Source organism: Symphalangus syndactylus, chromosome 11 (genome assembly GCF_028878055.3).
Source record: "Symphalangus syndactylus isolate Jambi chromosome 11, NHGRI_mSymSyn1-v2.1_pri, whole genome shotgun sequence".
In the NCBI taxonomy this organism is placed as follows: domain Eukaryota; kingdom Metazoa; phylum Chordata; class Mammalia; order Primates; family Hylobatidae; genus Symphalangus; species Symphalangus syndactylus.
Genome location: NC_072433.2, coordinates 81,742,538 through 81,767,974, shown reverse-complemented (window position 1 = coordinate 81,767,974; position 25,437 = coordinate 81,742,538). Strand labels below are relative to the sequence as shown.

The 25,437-nt window shown below is 37.0% G+C and overlaps 1 protein-coding gene across 1 annotated transcript in view; it reads left to right on the top strand.

Moving 5' to 3' along the window:
• The window catches only part of KIAA0825 (KIAA0825 ortholog), a 474,586-nt gene that overhangs the window by 162,775 nt on the left and 286,374 nt on the right, over nucleotides 1–25,437 (top strand). The window contains exons 13-14 of the mRNA XM_055233339.2: nucleotides 6,443–6,553; nucleotides 19,419–19,558. Of these exons, the coding sequence (XP_055089314.1) occupies nucleotides 6,443–6,553; nucleotides 19,419–19,558 (251 nt within the window). The remainder of the gene's footprint in view (nucleotides 1–6,442; nucleotides 6,554–19,418; nucleotides 19,559–25,437) is intronic.

The following is a 25,437-nucleotide window of genomic DNA, read 5'->3' as shown; positions in this document are numbered from 1 at the left end:
TTTCACTGTCTCTCTGAAAATAAAATAGGCCTTTGCTTTTCCTACCTCAGGAGTGCCTGGCACACCTTGGAAAATAGGCAGGTCCTCAAAATGTTAAGCGTAGAATATGCTTATGTGAAATGTTGAGCATATGGTCATATGGCCCAGCAATTTTTATGTCCACACAAAAATTTGTGTAGGAGTGTTCAAAATGTTATGTCCATACAAAAATTTGTGTAGCAGCATTTTTCAAAATAACACAATGAGAAAGCAGCCAAATGTCCATCAACTAGTGAATGGATACATAAAATGTGGCATATCCGTACAGTGGAACATTATTCAGCAATAAAGAGGAATAAAGTGCTGATATGTGCTGCCACAGAGATGAACCTCAAAAACATGCTAAGTGAAGAAAGCCAGACACAAGAGCCCACATATTGTTTGATTCTATTTATTAGAAATGTCCAGAATAGGCAAATCTGTAGAGACAGAGAGTAGATCAGTGGTTACCAGAAGCTGAGGGGAGGAGGGAATGGGGAGTGATGGCTAATGGATACAGGGTTTCGTTTGGGAATAAAATATTCTAAAATTAGATACTTATGAAGGTTATGCAGCTCCATGAATATAGTATAAACCATCTAATTGTATACTTTAAATGGGTAAATCTTGTGATATATGAATTATACCTCTCAATAAAGTTGTGAAAATGAATATAGACTGAATGGAAATTTAAACATATTTTAAATGATTAAAAAAAAAAAAAAAGGTATCTGGCAGAATGCCAAATTTTCCAGAAAGTGAAGTTTCTTGTCTTAACCATTTTGTTTAGGTTCAGTGACTCCCTTTATCCACCTTCCTGTAAACATTATTTTTAAAGGGAAATCTCATTTTAAAAAAAAAACACAAAATTAAACAGCTTTATGTATCATCCTAATAAGGTTAAAATACCCCAAAAGAGCTAGTCATTAAATTTAGAGAGGGCTGCTCCCAGAATATTTGACTGGCTGGTTCCTGCTGCACCCCGAGGTCCAGTCTTTCTCTCTCTCCACCTCGTATCCTGTTCTCAACCTGCCCTTTGGCTGTCTGCCACCCACAATTGCTCTTCACAGATGGCCCTTAAAACTCATCCTCCTTTTAACTAAGCAACCTAAGCAACGTCTGGTAATACCTTTTATTCATTCTTTCTTTGTTTTACCATGTATTTACCATGTATCTATCATGGGCCAGTTATTCTCTAACCTCAAATTATCATTTGCTAACCTCAAAGAGTTATTTTCATCATGAGAAATTCAAGGCACTTAAATGTTACTTAATGACATTTAGGCAACAACTTATAGTCTCAGGTATAACGCCGGTTTTTGAAAGCGAAGCAGCTACTTAGAATTCTGTTTAAAATCTTGAATTTGGTATTCATAGGTAGTTGTCTGTGATTCTAGGGCCACCAGAAATGTTCACATGTCCTCAGTTATCTCAAGCTTTTCAGGGCTATCTTAGTCATTCAGTTTCACACTAATTCTGCCTTTTCTAAGGTTGTGGTCTTCTCTTGGTATTATTTACTGAACGCTTCCAATGGCCCAGGCACCATGGCAGGCACAGATGACTCAACAAGTCTAACCTGACCCTCCACTTGCATAGAGCTTACATCCTTGGGCTACCTTAATTTAGTCATGGAGGTTTATTCCATTAACATCATATTATGAGACCCGTTTCTCCTGGGAGGGCAGCCAAAAGCAACATGACACAAGAGAAGCATAAAACCCAGCTAACTCTTTTTAGCTCATCAGTTGTTCTCACTTTTGATGTGCATTGGTTTTTATCTCCTTTCAGCATCTGGCTACATACGCCCAAAGAACTGATCAGTTTTGTTAAAGAAAAAAGGAATGCCGGCAACATAGGTGTAGATCAGAGAACCCAGAAAGAGTGAATCTAGGACAGAGTGCTGGGTGTGGTCAGCACAGAGGCAGTATGATGCTAACGCAAGGAAGGGGCATGGCTGGTTGAGGTTGGAGGAAGGGCAAAGGCAAGGAATTTTCCCAAATTCACTCTTTTCCCCTGAAGCAAAGTCATCTTTACAGTGTGTTCATTTGGGAATGTGAAGAAACGTACCTGCTTCAAACTTATAGACATTTATTTTTAAGAAAGTATTTAAATTTGCTGTATCAAAATTCTTTTATGTCTTGTGGAAAATATAATCCTATGGCTCATACAATTGTATTTTACTCTCCACTATGAATTATTTAGAGCATCCTCTCTTTTAACTGTATACCAGAACATCATTAGAGGTTATCTAATAGCTAGCTCATAATTTCATTCTCCCATTGAGGCTTGTGGGCCAATTTTCACCCTGTTATACTCTCTAGAATAATGAAACTAATTTGGGATCTTGCTGTGGAATTAAATGCTCATACAGATCTCACTCCCTTTGAGACCATAAACATCTGCCATAATATCTCTTATAGCCAAATAACCTTACTATAACCAGTATGACTGAGAAACTGTCAGTGGAGTAAAACAGTTTAGGTACTGGCAGAAATGCTCAGATAAATACCATATTGCCAATGGTTTGTCATCTAAGAAATTTGTGTACTAAATAACCATGCCATTATTTTTAGACCCTCCATTATTTTGTCTAGTCATGAGAATAAAACTGTAGCTAGGCAACCATTTAGACTATCAGGAATTTCATGTCAGTTTTGAAATGGCCATAGACTTTTTTAAGGACAATTTCTAACTGTTGTTATCTTATAATGTTATCTTACTTATATTGAGCACTTATTGTGTACAAGGCACTTTGCTAAATCCTTTAAATACATTATTCCACTTAATCTTCATACTGACTCTGTGAGGTGATTTACTATTTTAATTCCCATTTTACAAATGAGAAAACTAAGGCTAAATATACTGCCACCAGCATTGCCTGTTAATAAAAGCATATTCAGGATATAAGCCCAGGCTCTATGGCTCCAGTTCCTGCATGTGCCCATGCACTACCTCTAATATAACCTTTGATGATCTTACCCTTGGGGTATGGAGCAGATAAAGAAGTAAATGGAAAGGGATTGGAGGTAGAGTCAAATCCTATAAAGAAACAAACAAAAATTAGGGCATAGAGGGGGGATGAGGTTGTGAAAGGGGATATATTTTAGAAAGGGTAGTCAGAGAAGACTTAGTAGAGAAGCTTCAGAGGTAGAGCAATCTATGGGGCTACTTGAACATGACAGAGAAGTCATCTAGGTAAGGTATTCATTCTTAGAGAAATGAGGTGGCCCTCAGATAACGAGACAAATAGGGATTTTATGCAAAGAGATCAAAGAAGTGTGAGGGAAAATAGGCATAGGCTATGCGAAAGGCTACGAAGATAATGTAGTATCTTTGTCCACATTCTCCAGTCCCTCCTGCTTTCTCATTAAGACTTCCATGTCTTGTCCCATCCTTTTCTCTGAGTCTTTCTCTTCCTTTGAGACTGCCTTTCTCTCCAGGCCACTTGCTGCATCTCCTGTCACATTGTACCAGCACCCTCCCTTTCCTAGCTCTCTTGCAGTGGCATGGTCCTCCTCATACCCTCACTTTCTTGGGCTGTATCCGGACTCTGGTACACTTTTAGAGAATATCACCTACCTCTCCTTTTATACCTTTTGGCAATTCCACTCTTTGTCCAATCTTGGGTAACTCCTTTTTTCATCCTTCCCCACTTGGTCTTGCCCCATCTGTTTGTTAGCAGATGGCCTTGTCCCTGTACTTCTCTAAGAAAATCCACACCATCTTGAATGCACTTTAACTTCTCATTTCCGTTCTTAATAATTATTCTCCCCACTCACCTCTGCATCCTTTGATTACTCTCTGATCAATATGTCTCTTTTCCCAATTAAAGTAAATCTTTTTACCTGACCTCTTGATTGCATTTACCTCCTACTAATGGCCTTTTAAATATCCTTTCTATCTTATCTTTTGGCCCCTTCCCCCAAACATCTCCTATATTAAAAAATGTTTCTCCATTACTATTATGTTTCCCTCTCAAAACAGTTTTCATTCATTGTCTACTTTTATACCTACCACTCACTCAGTGCACTGCAACTGGACTTCTACCCTCAGCATGCTAAGCTAACAACATGGGCAGGGTCCTCCATACATACCTGATTGCTAACTCCAGCGGATTCAGTCATTTTCTCTTCTTTTGGCTTCTCTAACACCACTTTCTCCTGTGTCTTGGGCTACTTCTCTGATTGTTTCTTCTTGGTTTTGCTTGAATGTTTCTTTTTCTGGCCTCACCCTTTAAGTGTGGGTATGTTCCAGAGTTTTATCTTTGACTATCTTTACATCTTACGTTCCTTTTTTCTTGGCAGGGGGTTGGGGGGTAGTGTGAATTCATCCATTGCTATGGCTATACCATTATGTTGATGACTTCCACATTGATATCTTCAAACCAGACAGCTCTTGTATGTGCTGTATCAGTAAATCCAAATTACTATTGGATGCCTTGGATGTACTTCAGATGTCTGTAGCCCCCTTAACATATCTAAAACTATAAAATACTTGCAACGTATCCTAAGCTTCTTTGTTTTCCTCAGTTTTCTCCTTCTATGTTCCCACTCATGCCATCATCAACTCCATGTCATTAAGAGATGAATATTGTTCATTCTGTGAATTTAACATGTTTTATATTTGTCTGCTACTTACTGTCTCCTATCTCTTACCCTGGTTCAGTGTCTTATCCTCTCTGACCTGTCTACTACAATATTGCCTTCATTATCTCCCTCTCTCCTGACTGACTCTTTCCAGTCTGCTCTCCTCACTACCGCTAAAGTGATTTTTCTAGGATGTAAAACTGCTAGTGTTAATCCCATGTTATACACTCTTCAATGATTCTTTATTGCCAGTACTAAGTCCAAACTCCTTAGAAAAACATATCCTGGTACCTGGTCTGGCTTCTGCCTACTTCTCTAGCTCACATAGTGGAATACATGGGATGGAAATATTACAGCCTGACTTTGAAGCCTATTTAAGGAATTTCTGTTTTGATCTGAGATTTAGTGAGAAAAAAAGCCTTTTAAAGAAGAGATGATATATTAAAGTCTAAAAAATGTCCCAGTCTATTTAATTAGAAAATGTTCTATTTAGCAAGACAACCAGGGGAGAGAAGGGTCAAATTTGAAAAAACATGAGGATACAAGAAGCAAGATGTGGAGTGAAAAGATAAAGGTGGATTTTCAAAATGGAATTATGTTCTGGATATCAAAAGACACTATTGCTCCTGTACTGTATATAAAGAGAGATGGTACTACCTCAAAAATTCCATTTCAAAAGCGTTCCCAGTCATTACTCTTAACTCTGGGTAGGAAAATATAATCTCCTGTTGTTATACATTTTTTACTAGCCAAGTTATCTGCTAAAGATTTTATGTAACAAATCCTTTTCTATTGTGTCAAGATTTACAGTTGAATTTGAGCCAATCTAGAAAAATGTTACAGTAACTGTTGATAGCCAAAGATCAGATATTCGGGTTACATTGTTTTAATTTTGAAATTATAATTATGTATTTTACAATTAAATTCTTCTTTATAAGCCCTCTCTAGACCCTTAGGAGCATACAAAATTAATTATAAATTCTAATTAATTATTTAATATTTATAAATCACTTTAAAGATTAAAAAGAGGTACCATGATGCTAAAATTCTTACATTAATGAAGCAAATACCAGCATTTATTGGATCCAGGTTGAAGAAAATAACAATGGGATCTAAAAATACTACTCATGGGAAACATAAGTAATATTCATTGTACTATTCTTTATCCTTTTGTCCTGACAAATTGTATAACATGAGATTTTTAAAAATTAAATGATAATGGTATTGTTACACCTTCCCCAAGTGTAAAGATTGTTTTATACAGGTTCGTAAAAATTCTAAGTCTCAACTTGTGGTTTTTCATGGTTGTGCTGACTTGCCCACCTGGCCCCTGAGCCACCTATTAACATAAATCCCAAGCGGATGAAGTGGGGGCATTGTCCATTCTAGCACAATACCATTTTGTGTAAAAATCTTTAACTGAGCTGGGCACAGTGGCTCACACCTGTAATCCCAGCACTTTGGGAAGCCAAGGCAGGCGGATTGCTTGAGCTCAGGAGTTCAAGACCAGCCTGGGCAACATGTTGAAACCCCATCTCCACTAAAATACAAGAAAAAAAAAAAAAATCAGCCATGCGTGGCAGCATGTGCCTGTAACCCCAGCTACTAGGGAGGCTGAAACAGGAGAATCGCTTGACCCTGGGAGGCGGAGGTTGCAGTAAACCAGAATCGTACCACTACACTCCAGACTGGGCGACAGAGCAAGACTCTGTCTCCAAACGAAGAAACAAACAAACAAAAAATCATTAACTGAATCCCAAATAAAAATCAAAAGTTATTTCAATGGTCATAGTTAATGTTTCCTGTATATTCTAAACTAATTATTTGTATTTCCCTAGGACTTTTCAGCATGGCCTGGTTGAGTCTGCCTCAGATTCCTTAAAATCATTTTTTAAGCAACCATTATATTGGGTTTCTTGCATATCACATTTCTACCCTTCTTTACTCAGGTGAGAGCCTCTAAATGCCATACTATCTATGATTCTATGATTCCTTTTAAAATTTAATAGAAATTTTTATCTATGGATGTAAATGAACTTATACCTTACAAAAAGAACTTACAGCTTTTCACAATTGGCAGGTAAGTAAAGAGTACTATTTCTCTTTTTTTAGCTCAAGAATCAAAGGCATGGGCCTCATAATTATTTTACTAGCTTATAGCTTTAGCGATGTAATGGAAAACTGTAAATTTTTGGAATTTAGTTTTAAAACGTGTCTTTCTTGATCTATGACTGGGGATTTGACAGTTCTCAAGCTAATTATCAAACATAGACATGTAACTAACTCAGAGCCTTAGGTAGAAGTTGAGAGAGAAGTTAACTTTTTAAATTATAAGTAGGATCTTTCACTTTTATTATTTAATTAACAGCACTTAAAAACAAGAAAAATCATTTAAAGTATGAAATGTGCTTCCAGAGTAATCTGATGGCATTTTGTGGCATTATGTGAGACGGCAGTTTGATTTCTTGCTAAATATAACATTGGAAAGTAACTTTCCTTGGTATATGAGAATAAAAATATCATGTACAACTAAAGGAGATATTGTTAATCCCCATACATTCTTGATTCATCTTGGAAATACACTATTAGCTATTTTACCATCTAAGCTGACTATATCTCTCTCTTGAGGAACAAGATTGTCACCCATAAATAGAGGGTGTGAAAACCTCATATACAGAAGTTTCCATAGACACAACAAACTTACACTGTTTGCCTCATGTGTGCCTATTTCCATATGAGTAATGAAAAATCCAACATTAATGAGACATAGACCCCATCTTCAAGGACCTCAATTTATTGTTATTACTTCATTTACATGTAAAACTTTGTCTGCATTTCTAATTAATTCCTTATGATTGAGTCCTAGAAATGGAATAGTCTCAATGCTCTGTCATCTTGTGTGTAAATATATCTTGCCATCTTGCCCATAAATATATTTTATTTCATTAGGAATTAAATAGCTAACTCCTTAATACTCATTGTTGCAAAAGTAACAAACGACTGGATCTCTTACAGTGTGAGTCAAGCAAACAAGCTGTGTCATTTGATGAGTTCCTAAGTTTATAAACATATCTGTTCTCCATGTTATTATCACATTTGCTTTAACCTATTTTACTGCCCACTTTTATCTTATATCTGGAACCACTGGAGTTATTCTCTTTTAGGCATAACTCTGTAAGACTTCCACTTCCAAGCTTGCTTGGATCAACCCAGCTAGAGTCCTAGAAATCAGCATGGAAATGGGCTTATCTTTCAAACACTAATTCTTATATTAACTTCTTTCTCTTTTCTATATCTACAGCAAGCAAAAATGCACATTTCTTTTCTTTCTGTTCTGTTTAGCAACCAATCTCCATTATTATCCTAACACAAAGACTAGAACATGGGGACGACTATTCAGCTCATAGTGGAAATGAAATTTTTTGCAAATTCATGAGGGCAGTTTAGTAATACGTATTAAAAACTTAAAAATATTTTTGCTCTTTTATCTAACAATTCTGTTTCTAGGAATCAACTATAAGCAGTTAATCAGAGAGGTTGACAAAGTTTTATATATGAAGATATCCATCGGCACATTATTTGTAAGAGAAAAAAATGGAAATAAATGTTCTACATTGTAGCATTAAACAATTCAGTATGGGATAGTGGCATAATAGACTACTGTGGAGTGATTAAAGGGCTGGGTTTTGAAAAATAATTACATAGGGAAATAATTGTGGTAGATAAGTTAGGGGGAAAATTGAGGTTAGTAATTATGAAATTACCAAAGCCAACCCAGTTTTCAGAGTGATAAGTGTGTACCAGACACAGTGCTAAGTGCTTTACATACATTATCGTTTTAAAACCTCACACTAGTTCTGTAAGGTAAGTACTCGGGTGCTTCTTTTATGGAGAGCAAAGTGCTGTATAGGCAGCAACATTCTGGAGAGAACAAAATTGGAGGCCAGGCTCTGAACCCAGACCTGTTCTATTCTAAAGCTTAAGCTCTTGACAACCACACCCGCCCCCCCTTTCAAAGGGAAGAGCAGTTCAGTATGATGTTAACAGGTGTACATGAAAAATCATTCTACTGCACAAATAAGATTGTCAGTTATTAATTATGTAAGGTCTTTTTTGTGATTTAACTTTGTAGGGACTCTGACGTGCTAGTATGTAGTGTTTAGCTCTGCTGTGGTCTGAATGTATCCTCCAAAATTCATTGTTGGAAATATAATCCCCAATGCAATTGTGTTGGGTGGTGGGGTCTAATGGAAGTTAGTTGTATCAAGTGGGTTTTTCCATCTTAAATGGATTAAGATTACCATAAAAAGGGCTTACAGGAATGGGTTCATTTTATCTTGCCCTTCTTCTGCCATGTGAGGATGCAGCAAGATGGCCTCACCAGATGCTTGTGCTTCTGGTGATCTTGAACTTCCCAGCCTCCAGAACTGTGAGAAATAATTTTTTCTTCTTTGTAAATTACCCAGTCTGTGTTATTCTTTTATGGCAGCACAAAATGGACTAAGACAGTCTCAAAGGAGTGATCTAGTATGCAGATTCCCCAAACTTGATGGGTGAGAGAACTCTTGTTTTGCAGGGAATTAACAATTATTGGAAAGTGGGACATCATTAGGAAGTGTTGAACTATGCTATACTACCATATTTAGAGCACAAAAAAAAGTACATATAGAAAAATAAATATTGAAAGGATATATAGTGGTGGGTTTATAGTTTTTATCTCTGGGTGGTAGGATTGCAAGCAATTTTAATTTTCATCTACATAGTTGTCTATATTTTCCAAAGTTTTTATAGTGATTGTAATTTAATTTTATTAATTATGAATACTCTTTTTTTGAGATGGAGTTTCACTCTGTTGCCCAGGCTAGAGTCCAGTGGCACGATCTTGGATCACTGCAACCTCTGCCTCCCAGGTTCAAGTGTTTCTCCTGCCTCAGCCTACCAAGTAGCTGGGATTACAGGCATGTGCCACCACGCCCAGCTAATTTTTTGTGTTTTTAGTAGAGACGGGGTTTCACCATGTTGGCCAGGCTGGTTTCGAGCTCCTGACCTCAAGTGATGTGCCCACCTTGGCCTCCCGAAGCTCTGGGATTACAGGCATGACCCACTGCACCTGGCTTGTGAATACATTTTTTGAAAAGCAAAAAGAAAATCTATTTTCTTTGATTTCTCTTTTATTCACATGGCTTAACTTGTAACCTCTATACAGATGATTTCCAGTTCTGCGTCTATAGCTTTGAGTGATTACCTATACCCCAACGGTATGTGTCCAGCTCTTCTTATTTCTTAAATACCCACTTTCATTCAATACGATGTCTTCAAATGATCCTTCTTTCCCCTCTTCCCTTGTCCTTCATGCAGGGAGTCTTTTCTATTATGAAGAACAATGTTGCTACATGCTTCCAAAATAGAATCTTGATCATGATTTCCATGTTGAGCCTTTTCTTCCTCTAGTCCTAGTTTATTATTGTGTTTAGTTCATTTTTCTTCCAAAATTCTCTTAGAATCACCCTTTCTCTCCACCCCATTATTACAACCTTAGTCCATTTTACTATTATTTAACATGCTTAAAAGACTGTTTTCATTATATCTCTCTCTCATTCAGAAACCTGTAGTAGCTTCTGCTTCACCCACACTGTCACTCCTGGCTTACTTGTTGGAGAGTTTTCTGGCTTATTTCCTGGAGAGTTTTCTCTGCTCCAGTTAATTCAGTCTCCTCATGTGTCTTTAAGACTTAGTTATTCCATATTTTTAATATTGAATTCGTTGCTTATTCTCAGCGTCAGGCCTTTATTTATGCAGTTTCCTTTCTTGGAATACCTTTGGTTCTCTCCTTTGTCTTTCTAAATTCTCCATGCAAGGTATGTTAGGAGGACTCTCGCCGATATCCCCCCTGCCCATTAGGTGTCATATTTTCAACTAAGTCCATATAATCTGCTTAGAAAGACATGATCCATGTGATTTATAATCCAGTGTGCTCAGAGCACCCTACTCTCAGAGGAACCCAGGGCAGCAATAAAAGCAATTTTAAAATAACTAAAGTTACTGATTTATATTTATCAGACATTACAATGGGGATTCCTAGACCACCATTATATGACCTTAAAAATCTCACCTTTCCATTCATTTCCCTCACCTGTAACAGCTGTCTGTATGAGTCTTTCACCCCCAAATTATCCTTCAAAACTCTATTCTTCACTTTAGCGACTAAAATGAACTGTTCAAGGAAATACAGGAGTTGGATGATGACAAACAAAAAATATATTAGGCCTATGTTTTGGTAAAGGGGAAGGCTGAGAGGAGAGGTGACTGAAATAGTTAATATCATCAAGGAACTTAGTAATTTATTCATCTATTTGCTTACTTATTTGTACCTGTACATTGTTTCAGAAAGAATTTAAGTCAGCTTTTAGCAATATTAAATAAACTAAGATAATTAATTAAAAGTGGGTGAGAAGGAAAGAAACAAAAAGGACATGAAATTCAGAATACAAATAGAATTAAAAATGTACAAATAGCAGTATGGACCATAAATTTGTCTGTAATCTTACTAGAGAAAACTATGAAATGGATAAAAGCACAATTTTTCATATTCTCCTAGAACCCTGGGAATAGAGTTTAGAAGAGTTTATTTTAGGGAAAATAAATATATTTTCAAAGCAGTAAGTAAAATTTACTATATTCATTGTCCCTAGCAGTGGTATAGGCTAATAACATGAGTTGATTTAGAAAGGATAATCAGTTTCATACTAGATTAAACTAAGACATGTGGAAAATGTATTAATCTCAAGGTTAATACAGACACCATATTGTTCATTCATAGAAATGTTCAAGAAAGAATGCTGTCCTAGTCAATTATAATATGTTGCATTATAATGCCTTTTATCATTTTCTAAACTTTCCTCTTCATGTGATTTAAAAAAGCATTTTCAGGTCTTCCTTAGCTAAGTAGGTCATAACTGTACACTGAGTCCAAGAAGTATCATCAGTGTGAGTAAACAGTCCATTCATTTTAATTACTAATTTTCTTTTATGGTGACAACATGATGCTTTGATTCATGGCCAGTCCATTTTGAGCTGTATATATTTCTTTCCACTGGGCTTTTTGTTTCTACATGCTTCTATTCAATGTAATCCTGATTTGTATTTATATACATATATTTTCCTCCCTAAACATATTAAGCTATCTTTGGTTTCATTATATTCATATTACATGCTATGTGGGTCTTTCCTTTTATTTAGTTTAGAAAGATGTGTTTAATCATTCCTTCAATAAATGCATTCAAAAAATGTTCTCCATGTAAGGCATTATGCTAGGTGTCAATGGTGAAGAAAGAGGCAGGCAATGACATTTGAGATAAAGTCCCTTTCCTCATATTGTCACATGTTGGTGAAGAAATCAATTGTATTTGCCTACTTGACCACAGTATATGATACCGTTGTCTACTCCCTCCATTTTGACGTATTCTCTTGATTTCCTCTGGAGATATTTACCCACTTTTGTCTTCTTTCTTTCCTGTTGCTGCTTTTCTGTTTCCTTTGCATGTTCATCTACTTTAACCTGGCAATTAAATATTGAACATTGTTAGTATTCTATACTGTAACCTTTTTTCTTGATGATGATAACATTCTATTTTTCCTGTACTCCTTGTGTGCCCCCCAAATCCATACCATTAATTTTAATCTCTCCTAAGACTACAGATCCATAATATATGGGTACCAACCATACATGACTACCTTCTTGAAATTTACACCTGGAAATCATAAAGACATCTCGAACTCACCATGACCAAAACTGGACTTAGGATATTCCCCTCCAAACAGATCCTCTTCTACTATTCCCTGTCTTAGCTAATGGTACAGCCATCCAATTGTAGAAGCCAGAGACTTAGACTTAGAAGGCAATTGGACACCTCCTTTTTTCTCTCCTACATACCAAATCCATTACTAAGTCTCATTAATTTTAACTTCTAATATCTGCTCTCCATAGTACCAGTTTCACCTTACTCCCAACTACCATCATCTCTCTCTTAACTACTCCAGTGACCACTAGCATTTTTCCTGTGTACATATTGACTTCCATTTATAATATTCTCCAACTGTAGCAAGAGTTTTCTCAAATCCAAAGCTATTTTCAAAACTCACATTTTATCATGGCATACTTATGGCTTACCTTCCATGAATTCACCATTATCCTTAAGTATGTACAAAAAACTAGCATAGCCTACAATATCTACATAGATGTGACTCTTACCCACTTCTCAACCCACTTCTGATACCCGCTACTCTGTGAATTCTGCTTTCCACACGTTAACCCATTTACATTTTCTTCCTATGCCATCTTCCTTTCTGCCACAGGATCTTTGCATATGCTTTTCCCTTTCACTAAAATGTCTTTCTCCTTCACATAGGTAATGCCAGCTTATCTTCATCTCTCAGCTCAAATGTGACTTCTGCAGGGAAGCCTTTTATCAACCCCAAAGACTAGTTAACTTCCTTTTTACTACAACTTCTAATAGCATTTTTGCTTTTCTTTCAATGAGTTTTTATAATTGTTATTTTATCTTTATATTTATGATCACTTAAACTATATAGGTATCCTCCACTAAATTCTATAAGAATAAGGAATTTCTGCTTTTTGCTTACTGTTATGTCTCCATGGTTAGCGTATACAAGTTAAACAATAAATATTAGTTGAATGAATTAATTAAAAAATTCAAACTGGTATTGTGTCCCCTAAGTGCTATATTAAAGTATTGTATTGCATAAGTGCTATATTAAATGGTAGGAACATTTGATCTGTGTGGTAAGGCCCAGGCAGGGGAAGCACCGTCTTAATGAGGAGGTGACTTCTAGTATCCTTAGGAGAGAATATCTAGGGAGGAGGACAAAAAGAGTTTTTGGTCTCCCAACTGCTGCTGAAAAACTGCTCTGCAGGACTGAGGAAAAGAGCTTAGAGATCTTGTGCTCTGATGAGGTGCCAAGCGTTGACATAGTGCCAATAGCCAGCGGAGAAGTAATGAGAGATTTAAACACCAGAGATCTTAAACGGCTGTTCCAGAGTGTGGATGGACAAGCAGTATGAAAAGATTTTCAGAGGGAAGTCAGTGTCTATGGAACAGTTATTTTAAAAAGTGAAAATGTCAACTGAACTAGGTATTTAGCATATGGACCTAGATATCTTAAGGTTTATGTCTTTTCTATCATGGCTTAAATATATTACATAATTCAGAATATAGAAATGAAGCCAGCAATGTGATGATAGGAAACAGCTATAGGTTTTCACATTGGTTTGCATACTTGTTGAGTTTTGTGATTTTGGAAAGTTAGCCTAGGCGTGATTCAGTTCAGTTTCCCCATATATGAAACAGTTTATATTTTGGTGAGGATGTTGAGACATTAATACAATACAATCTTATTAATCTTCTTACAATACAATCTTATTAATCTTCTTGAAGACTGCATGTAGTCCTATGGTCTACTTCCTCCATCTTGAAACATCTTCTTCCCTTAACTTCTGAGATACTCTCATGGGAGGGTCATGAGGACTCCATGAGCTCAAGTGCCTCAGTGGCATTCATCACATAAATACTAAACTATCATTCATAGCTGCTGTTAGTAAAGAGCTATATATTTCAGAGAGTGGCAAGTTTTATCAATTATCTAAACATGTTGAAAGGACTTACTTCAAGTATGATAAAGTGGAAGAAATATTGAACCACTTTCTCACTGGGTCAGGGATATGATGCTAGGGGAGACTTTTTCTGAACTCCCCGTAACAGGTCAATATCTTATAGACAGGGACCAATAATAGTCAATGGCACCAAGGAGGTAACTTCTGCTCCTCAAAAGGATGGCTGAGTTATTCAGTATTGTCCAATGTCTTAGTGATTCAGGTGCTAGATTAGTATTGCTGCCAGGTAAGATGTGCCTTGCTTTCTCTTCGCCTTCTGCCATGATTATAAGTTTCCTGAGGCCTCCCCAGCCATGCAAACTGTGAGTCAATTAAACCCCTTTATAAATTACCCAGTCTCAGGTAGTTCTTTAGAGCAATGTGAAAACGGATTAATACATGGGGTCATTGACAATGTCTTCTATGGCCCTACCCTTTACACCTCTGAGATCTGCTTATTCCCTGTGTTAGGTTCCCTGAATTCTATAATTGATTCTTCAGGGTCATAGCTGGTTACAATTTATTTATTTATTTAAGCTTAATGACAATGGACTTAGCAGGGCAGGCTACAGTACCCCCTGCTGCAGATATTTCTGAATCTGCAAGTGATATTTATTATTACATTCTTCTACCACCTATTCCATCTTTCCCTCATGATTGGCCATCATCTCTGCTGATTTATGTTATTTGCCCAGTGGGGTCACTGAGACCTTCATCCTCGAGGTGCTGAACTCCTGGTTACTATTCCCTTATCAGTCTTGGTTACTGAAGTCTTCTGAATGTGATAATTGCCAGTCACGAAAGCATTGAGAGATGCCCTGGTGAATCTCTTCAGTTACAGATACATCTCCCTGCTCCCCTTATGCAGTACCAAGCCCAGCTCCTCATGATAAATAGGGTTACTCGCCCTCACCAGCATAGTAATTCCTTTCTTTGCCTGATAGACGGCTGGCATGGAGAGCCAAAAATGACCAGATGGCAGCTATAACTTTAGGTTTAGTGGGATCCTAAATGGTCCCCTGGTAGAGGTGTGTATGCCCCCATCGTATCCCACCATGGAAACCAGAACCTCTGCTCCTCCAGAGCTTATAGTTATTGGGATAGAAAGCACAGATTTGCCAAGTGGATTATCACAATCTTTGGTGGGAGGGGCTGCTCCTACTTTCACCCCTTGTCTCTCAGACCTATGTAGTTTGTCTGTTGGGGCCACAGTACCATATAATGGCTGTTGGTTAAAAGTAAGTATCAAGTCTTGAGGGACAGTGTTCTAGCACCACTGAGTGTCATTCCCAAGCTGTGAATTTTGGAGTCCATTCCAATTTTCTGCTAGTCTTGCAGCTTCTGCATGATATATAAATGGTAGGAACAATATACCCCATGGTCATGTGGCCTGAGCAATAAGGCTACTCATATCCCAGTGTGAACCTACTGCAGAGCCTTCCCTTGGCCCAAGCCTTACCTCACATCAAGTTGGAAGTCAGGACAGTATGACTGATACAGCTAAGATTTTGTTTAAACATTCTGTTGCAGCATGAGTACATACCAAAAAATTGAAGAAAGTACAGGAACTAATTGATGAATTTTCATAAACATACCTGAATGTAGCTACGATTTTTCACAATGATTTTATAAAAATAGTTTGATAGTTTCATAAACCAATAATGCTTGGGCCCCACTACTTCTTGGAATTTAAAAATTATTTAGGCAAATTTGTGCCCCAGAAATACAGCACTTATTGGAGTATAAGCTGAGTACAACCCAGCCATAAATTCATCCTGTCTCCTAGTACAAGATTTATGAGTTCTATAGGATTTATAACATTTTCCCCCCTTTGTATTATGGTGGTATTCAACATGTACATATTTGATACATACATACGTGTGTGTGTGTGTGTGTGTGTGTGTGTGTGTGTGTGTGTGTGTGTGTGTGTATAATTTCCCTTTCTGTCATTTTTTTGTAAGGCTAATCTCACTTTCACAGCTCCATCAGCTCAAAGGCTGAGGGAACATATGCTTCTCCATATGCCCAACACAGATTCCTCAATGCATTTATTACTCAGAGCTTGGTGATTGAAGAATGTTTGTACTATTTTATTTTTCCTCATAGTGAGTCATTCTACTGTACATTTCAAAATCTGTGATAAGTTGAAAGATCCAAGAATTGAGGTACATGTCAACAAACAGCTTTCCATCTGGTAAATGAGAGATTTTATTTATAACCAGGTATTCAGATACAGTGGTATAAAGTGACATTCAAATGATTTTATTCCATGACTGAAGGGCTAAGGAAAACACTAACCACCTCCAATCCATTCACCACACTGCAACCAGATCAGGAAACTCCTCTGCCTCAAACTCTCCAATGGGCCTAAAATCCACACCTTGGGATATTAAGGCCTTCCTCAATCTAGCTCTTGGCTCCTTCTTCAGACTATCTCTCAAATATTCCCTTTCCTTTCTACACTCCAGCCAAATGGGATCTTTCAGTTCATTAAATGGATCTTTAAGTTAGCACTCAACTCAAGCATAATATATAGGTAGGAAATGTTCAAAACCCAAGTCAACTTTAATATACAGCTTACTACCAAGTAGCATTTTTCATCCATTGAACCCCAAAGGAGCATCTAGAATCAGTGTTTAGGGTTTAGGATGGAAGTAGGGACAGCCATTGTGAGGATCTGTTTTAGATTTTTAGTCCAAAGGGCTCACCTAGTGAGTTCTTCCTTTGGCACCACGTTTGGAACTACTGCAAAAGCCAGACCCAGACTAATCTGCAAAAGTAATTCAGAACTCCTGGAATGTTCAGAACTGATACACTTGATTCCTCTGGCCCTAGAGTTTAGTAACACCCTTCTTCTCTCTTTACCACTCACCCAAGGCAGGAGGTTTCCTAGCTGACAGTGCCCCACCAATTGCCTGAGGAGTTACTCCAATTTGAGATATGTTACCAGAGTTTTACATGGGAAGCCTGAGTTGGCCCAAGGTTCAAGCACAAGCTGATGGATTTTGTGCATCATAAGGTTATGAGATGTTCCAAACACCATTCCAAGCCAAGGGGGAGGTGCTTCGAGACTTTTTCATTTTGTGTCTTTGAATCTTCTTACTTTTGTTTAAGCCAGCCTTTTGGCAAAGGGTCCTCATCATTTTTTTTCTATAAGTTTGCCTACTCATTTATGAGCAGAAAATCAATCGGTTGACATTTAGAAAGCCTTTAAATGTGCTTAGTTCACTAGTAGAAGCTTTGGGATATAAAGCAAGTGTCTTCACAAAGTTTGAATCTGCATGAATTGAACAGATAAAACTTTAGTTGATGAAATAATAAAGTGCTAAAATGTGTAAACTTGCCACTATGAAGAGAAATTTTTAATGAAGACTTCACAGGGATCAATAATTTTTTGCTGCAAATTAAAGAAAGAGTAGGATTAAGATAAAGATAAAAGGTTATAGGGAGCTTATTGCATGGATGGTATCTTAGCTCTGGCTGCTATAACAAATATACCATAGACTGGGTGGCTTAACAAACATTTATTTCTCATGGTTCTGGAGGCTGAAAGTCTAAGATGAGATACAGCACAGTTGCATACTAGTGAAGGCCTTCTTCCAGGTTTCCCATAGCGAACTTCTTGTATCCTCATGCAGAAAGAGGTCAGGCTAACTCTCCAGCCTCTTCTTAGAAGGACTGTAATCCCATTCATGGAGTCTCCACTCTGATGAATCCAGTTATCTCTCAAAGTCCCCATTGCCAGATACGTTGGGATTAGGGTTTCAACATATTAATTTTGAGGAGGGGGAACACAAACATTTATCCCATTGTGGGTGCAGCCAAGGTGGATCTGCGCAAAGGCAGAGGCAGGAAAGAAGATGCTAATTGGTCCTAACCCTACTGCCTGTGCTTCAGAAAGCACTGCCTACATGCATCAAGCCTTACCGTGCATGCAACAGAATCTCCTGGAGAAAGATTGTTGAAACACAGATTTCTGCCCTGTCCCGTGCTCCCCGCCCCCACTCCCCCCCCCAGAATTTCTGATGGGATGAGGCTGGAGAATTAAGATGTGATGTTGATGCTGCTGGTTTGGGGCCCAAGCTTTGAAAACCACTGGTCTAGACTGTGCTGATAACTGGATGGCTTACCACACAGTAAATTACATCTGCTGATGATAATGCTGCAAATTGCCACTCTGAGTGATACCCTTTGCTCTGCATTACTTTCCACCCTGAAGCATATGATGCTCCCATTCTCACCTCTAGATTGCTCAGTCCACTTTCCCTTCCCCATGCCGCCCTATTCCCATGTCCTTAAGTCTGTCACCAGATTGAGTTTAACTATTTCCTGCCTTTTTTGTTGTTGTTCGCCCTGTAAGTTGATTTCCCATTTTGCGACTGTTAGCCAATCTAAATTTTAGATTTCTAGATTTTAGAAGGGGAAAGTAAATAATGTTATCAGTTCCTTTGCTGTCCTGCTGATTCATTGGTAAATGAAAGTGGTGATGTGAGAGACCTGATTTCTATTTTCTGTTCAACACTGATAATTTTTCAAGCAGAAGCGTATTTACCTCGGAATTCTTTCCCTTTGATGAAATGATTACCCAAGTAGGTAACAGTGTAATAGCAGCAGTTCTGATAATTGAATGTTGATGTAAGTCTTTACATATTAAATAATTAGATTATGGTTGACCCTTGACAGAAGCTTTGATTTTTTTTTCATCTGCAATCACATTATATAGCAAATTATAAACTAGTGAAACCCATCAGAACTTCTTTCAATTAATAATGAAAGGAGTTAATAGCACATAGTAGGCATTGATATATTTGGTGAATAAATGAATGCATTCAAAAAATGCATAAATAATTTTTCTTCTCTCCATGAAACAAAAACAGACATAGTTCCATGAAATATAGGCATGGGTATTTTGTATCAGTTTTAAATTTGGCAAGGTACCAAATGTTAATTTGCTTTTAGCTAGTTGAGATTAAGTGTAATTCCTTCCCCAGGCAACCCTAAAGTAAGTAAGCATGAAAGCATTTTCAGAGTAATCTGGGAGGAATTGACATTTAAAGGAGTTAGCATTACATCTGTACTTTAAGGCTATTAATTTCATAGATAAATTAACTTCATTACTCCATCTTTATCTTGCATTTTGAAAGGACTCCATCAGCTGGAGGACTGAAAGCCGAGGGTCAATTGAAACTGCTCTTATCCCAGCCAGGTTGTAACTGGAATTTGCTTCTGGAAACCCTACTGCATCATGATGGACTTTTACTGAGAATCTTGCTGAAGAGCTCAAGTGAGTATGTGTAGTTATAAGAATGTCCTCGAAAAACCTAGTCATTGCTCAAGTTGAATAACATTTTTTTTCTAGGCAAACATTGGAAGAAGGATGTAAACCAATGGCATGTATCAACATTCAGTTGGGTTAGCAGCAGGCAAAAGCATTAAATCGCTTTACCAACCTATTTGAAAAAATTTATTTCAAGGACTCTGAATGAGAGAAAACTATATTTTTATATGACACTGTTCTATCACAACTACCATTATATAGAAATATATCAATATGCAGGGTTTGAAATGCCTAAAAAAATTGTAGGAGTGCAGTTATATTTCCAAAGCACAATCTCAATTAGACCTAGAGAGAGAAAGAGAGAGACAGAGACAGACAGAGACAGAGTATTAGATTAATGCTGGGAATTTCAGTGTATCATGAAGAGTGCTTGTGCAACTTAGAAACAAGCAAGATGTGACCTACAGCTATATCCATTGGAGCATAGAGTAGTAATCATCAGAAAATTCTGAATGGAAATTGAGGGGTAATATAAGATCATACTTCTCTTAATTAGTTTCTTTTTCCCCCTGTAAATGCTTTTTAAGAAAATGGTAAGTAATGTTATGTCAGTATAATATCACATCTCATTGCTGTCCCACTTCATCTAGGAAGAGCTTTTCACCATTTTCACGTACTCCTGTGCATCTCTCCTATTATGTACCACAAGTGAAACCTGATTAACTTTATCAATTACTAGTTTCACTGTAGGTTTCCCTACAGTGAATCAAAATCTTTCTTCTGTAGTTCCCCAACACCTGCAGGACCCAAGTCCCTTCACCATTCAAATATGATCCCAGAATAGTTTTCTAATCTTTTCCCCACTATTTCCTTGCACACACCACCCACTTACTCCTGTAACAGTTATTGCCCCAAAGCCCCAAGCATGCGTTCATTCCACACCTTGGCTCACCTGTCTTTCCTACTTAAATACCTGCCATAAACAACTTGGCTTCCACCAGTCTGCAAAGGCCAGCTGATGTTTTGGCTTTGAATGCTCTATCTTACACTGATCTCTTCTTCCTCCCCTGAACTTCATAGTGAACTTTCATCTTGGCTACTTTATTTGCCCTTAGCATGCGCTGCCTTATATTTTTATTTCGTTTATATATGAATGAGGCAAATGTCATCAGGCCCTACCAGCCTGTTAGGATACAAATGAGGTTCATTGCCTTTCCTTGTATAAATAGCTCCAGTCATTTCTGATAATTTTTGTTTTCTCACATCTGCTCAGGACCAGTTCCCTGTATTCTCTCCCATCCACCTTGATGTTTGGTTCCCAAAAGGCACTTAGGAGCAGTGTCTCTTGTGAGAATATTTCTTCTCTCCTGGTGCTCTCCAAAGTGTAAAGCCATGTGGTGCCAAAGGTCATCACAACTCCTCAGGCCTCACTGTGTTCCAAGCAGAAAGGCAAAGCTTGCTCCCTCCCAAGCCCTGAATCTGATTTTATGTCCTTAGCTCCCAAGCAGTACTGTTTGGAACTCAAATCTCACAAAGTTTATCTGAAAGCAATTTATTTAGCTTCAGGCTTAATCACTCTCCTAAAGAGAAAACTCACACTAGGGAATCTACTTCCTCACGTAACCAACATTTGTTGTTCACTTATTAATTATCAGACGCTATGCTAAGCATTTTATATGTGTTATCTAATTTGATTCTCTCTATAATCTTATAAAATATATACTATTGTTACTCTCATGTTAAACATAAGGACATTGGCATTGAAGATAATTATTACTTATGCAGAGATACACATATCTGATAAATAGTGAGTAGATCTAGATTTTGTACCCAGCCAGAACTTTCTGTCCCCTGCCCTTCCAATACAAATACTCATGCAAATTAAACCCTGAAGCAGACTAGTGTAGTATTGGGAAGAATTGTTATCTGTCCACTCTCAGCTTGGATCAACCAGGACATCTTGGTACACATGCATTTAACTTACCTTTCCAACTAGGTAGGCAAGGCTGTACTGTAGATTTTTATATTCCTCCTTAAGCTGGCACAGTGCTTTTTACATAAACTGTCCAGTAAACAGTGCTTGGCCAATCAGTGGTCAATGAGAATATAAAACATGGCGCTTCCCTTAAACTTTATAGTCTAAGTGCTTTTCAGACAAAGCAGCTACGTGACAAGGATAATATCTAACAAAGCTGAGAGTTATTTTCATGTGATCTTTGAAACTCACAGGCATGGTTCTATAAGAGAAATGGTCTCCTACTGATAGAGTTATGGAGAATAGATTGTAAAATCAATTGAGATAAACCTTTTGACTATATTGAGACAGCCACTAACTACAGGAAGTACAATTATAGTTATGAATATTTAACCATGTTCTCTTACAAATGAATCCTACATTTACTTATCAAAAATAATTATGTCCACATTCTGGTATGTATAACATGATGTTGTTTTAAAGAAACTTGGAGTTATCAAAGGTATCATATTGTACTATTTTTAGTTCTGGTTCTTATGGAGTACAGCAGTGTATTTACCTAACCTGCTCAAATACCCATCATTTTAAACAAAGGCTATTAGACTACATGGCTGCAGTGGTACTGTCTTGTACTGAATTTTACTAGCTACTTCAAATACCATAAGGATAAAGTGACTGAATTTACTAATCAATTGATTGACCTACTTCTTAATCTCCAATAGAATTCTTGTCACTTTAAATTAGAAACAATATATTCATGGAATCTTGTTAATTATACTAATATAGAAATATTATGCACACAAAAATTAATTTGTAATATTTTTATAGATATTTTATTTGTATTTGATTAAAAGTCTCATGATATTTCAGAGTACCATTTTGTAATTTAGAAGCTTGTTTATTTTAGGAAATATTAGCAAAGCAAAATTTTAGAGTAAAATACTCTGAATTGTATATTTCAAGCAACATAATTATCAGCTTTTTATGTGGGAGTTTTTAAATAAATAGTGTGTTTTTCACTTCTTAAGCTAATAAGCAACTTCAGCAAAGTCTTAGGATACAAAATCAGTGTGTAAAAATTGCTAGCATTTCTGTACACCAACAGTCAAGCCAAGAGCCAAATCAAGAATGGACTTCCATTCACAACTGCCACAAAATGAATAAAATATCTAGGAATACAGCTAATAATGGAAGTGAAGGACCTTTACAAGAAGAATTACAAACCACTGCTCAATGCAATCAGATATGACACAAACAAATGGAAAAACATTTCATGCTCATGGAAAGGAAGAATCAATATTGTGAAAATGGACACACTGCCCAAATAAATTTATAGATACAATGCTACTCCCATTAAGGTACCATTGACATTCTTCACAGAACTAGAAAAAAACTATTTTAATTCATATGGAACCAAAAAAAGAGCCCGGGTAGCCAAGGCAATCCTAAGCAAAAAGGACAAAGCTGGAGGCATCATGCTACCAGACTTCAAACTATACTACAGGGCTATAGTAACCAAACGGCATGGTACTGGTATAAGAACAGACACGCAAACCAGTGGAACAGAACAGAGAACCCAGAAATAAGACCACATGCCTACAACTATGTGATCTTCGACAAACCTGACAAAAGCAATGGAGAAAGAATTCCCTATTTAATAAATGGTTCTTGGAGAACTGGCTAGCCATATGCAGAAAATTGAAACTGGACCCCTTCCTTACACTATATACAGAAATCAACTTAAAATAGATTAAAGACTTAAATGTAAAACCCAAAACCATAAAAACCCTAGAAGAAAACCTAGGCAATACCATTCAGGACATAGATATGGGCAAAGATGTCATGATGAAGATGCCAAAAGCAATTGCAACAAAAGCAAAAATTGACATATGGAATCTAATTGAACTAAAGAGCTTCTGCACAGAAAAAGAAGCTATCAACAGAGTAAACAGACAACCTATAGAATGGGAAAAAAATTTTGCAAACTATGCATCAGATAGAGGACTAATATCCAGCATCTATAATGAACTTAAACAAATTTAGAATGAAAAAACAACCAGATTAACAAGTGGGCAAAGGACATGAACAGGCACTTCTCAAAAGAAGATATACATGCAGCCAACAGTTATATGAAAAAAATGCTCAACATCACTGATCATTAGAGAAATGCAAATCAAAACCACAATGAGATACTATCTCACACCAGTCAGAATGGCTATCATTAAAAAGTCAGAAAATAACAGATGCTGGAAAGGTTGTGGAGAAAAAGGAGCAATTTTCCCTGTTGGTGGAAGCGTAAATTAGTTCAACCATTGTGGAAGACAGTGCAGAGATTCCTCAGAGACCGAAATACCATTTGATCCAGCAATCCCATTACTGGGTATATACCCAAAGGAATATAAATTGTTCTATTATAAAGACACGTGCATGCATATATTCACTGCAGCACTATTCAAAATAGCAAAGACATGAAATCAACCTAAATGCCCATCAATGATAGACTGGATAAAGAAAATGTGGTACATATACACCATGAAATGCTATGCAGCCATGAAAAGGAATGAGATCATGTCTTTTGCAGGGACATGGATGGAGCTAGACGCACATTGACACAGGAACAGAAAGCCAAATACCACATGTTCTCACTTATAAATGTGAGCTAAATGATGAGAACACATGGACACATGCAGGAAACAACACACACTGAGGCCTGTTGGAGGGTGGAGGGTGGGAGGAGGGAGAGGATCAGGAAAAATAACTAATGGATACTAGGCTTAACACCTGGGTGATGAAATAATCTGTACAACAAACCCCCATGACACACATTTACCTATGTAACAAGCTTGCACATCCTGTACATGTACCCCTGAACTGAAAACTTAAAAGAAAAAAAAATAGTGTTTTTTTCATCTAATTGATAAAACTTAATTTTGTGTTAAATTGTCTCAGGAATAAAAATGCAGAAATATGAAGTACATGTATTTATTACATTTTTTAAAACAAGGTTCTCTTTGTTTAATAAGTAATTATTGAATACTGTTAGGTACAGAGTTTTTCTTGATAAACAACTGCTATGGTTTGAATGTCTCTTTCAAAACTCATGTTGAAATTTAATTGCCATTGTAACAATGTTGAGAGGTTGAACCTTTAAGAGTTGATAGGGCATGAGGACTCTGCCTTCATGAATGAATTAATACCATTATCATGGGAATAATTTAGTAATTGCTCAAGGGGGTTCCTAATAAAAAGGATGAGTTCAGCCCACTTCCCTGTATCTTGTACACTGGTTTCTGCCATGTACAAAAACACTTTCACCATGAGATGACCCCCATTAGATGCTGGCGCCATGCTCTTGGACTTCCCAGCCTCCAAAACTATGAGCCAAATAAACTTGTGTTCTTGTTAAATTACCCAGTCTGTGGTATTGTATTATAGCAGCAGAAAATGGACTAAGACAATAACCATGTGCTATAGAGATTAAAGCATATGGGATTTATCTCATTGTGAAAGTGATGTCTGTAGCTTTTTGTTTTGCTCTGTGGAAATTATTTCTCAGAATTTATATGTTTTTCAAAAGGATCGACAGAGCCTGTAGGAAATGGCTGTCTTGTAATCTGAGATGCAACTTCACTGAGCATCAGAAAATAACAAAATTAAATAAGTGAATGGTAAGGATTTGTAATATATGCTTCATAGGCTGCAAACTTTTAGGAAGTGGAATTATGTTTTTGCCATGTAAAATAATCCTCTCTGTATAAAATATGTAGCATTTTGAAGAAATGATTACATTGCTAAAACTTAATAAAAGTAAACTGATTTCACATGGTAGGGGCTTTTAACACTCTGAGTACAGTTCAGTTGGCAGGAGAAGGTAATATTTGTTGGTTTTAAGTTAGGTCATCTTAAATCT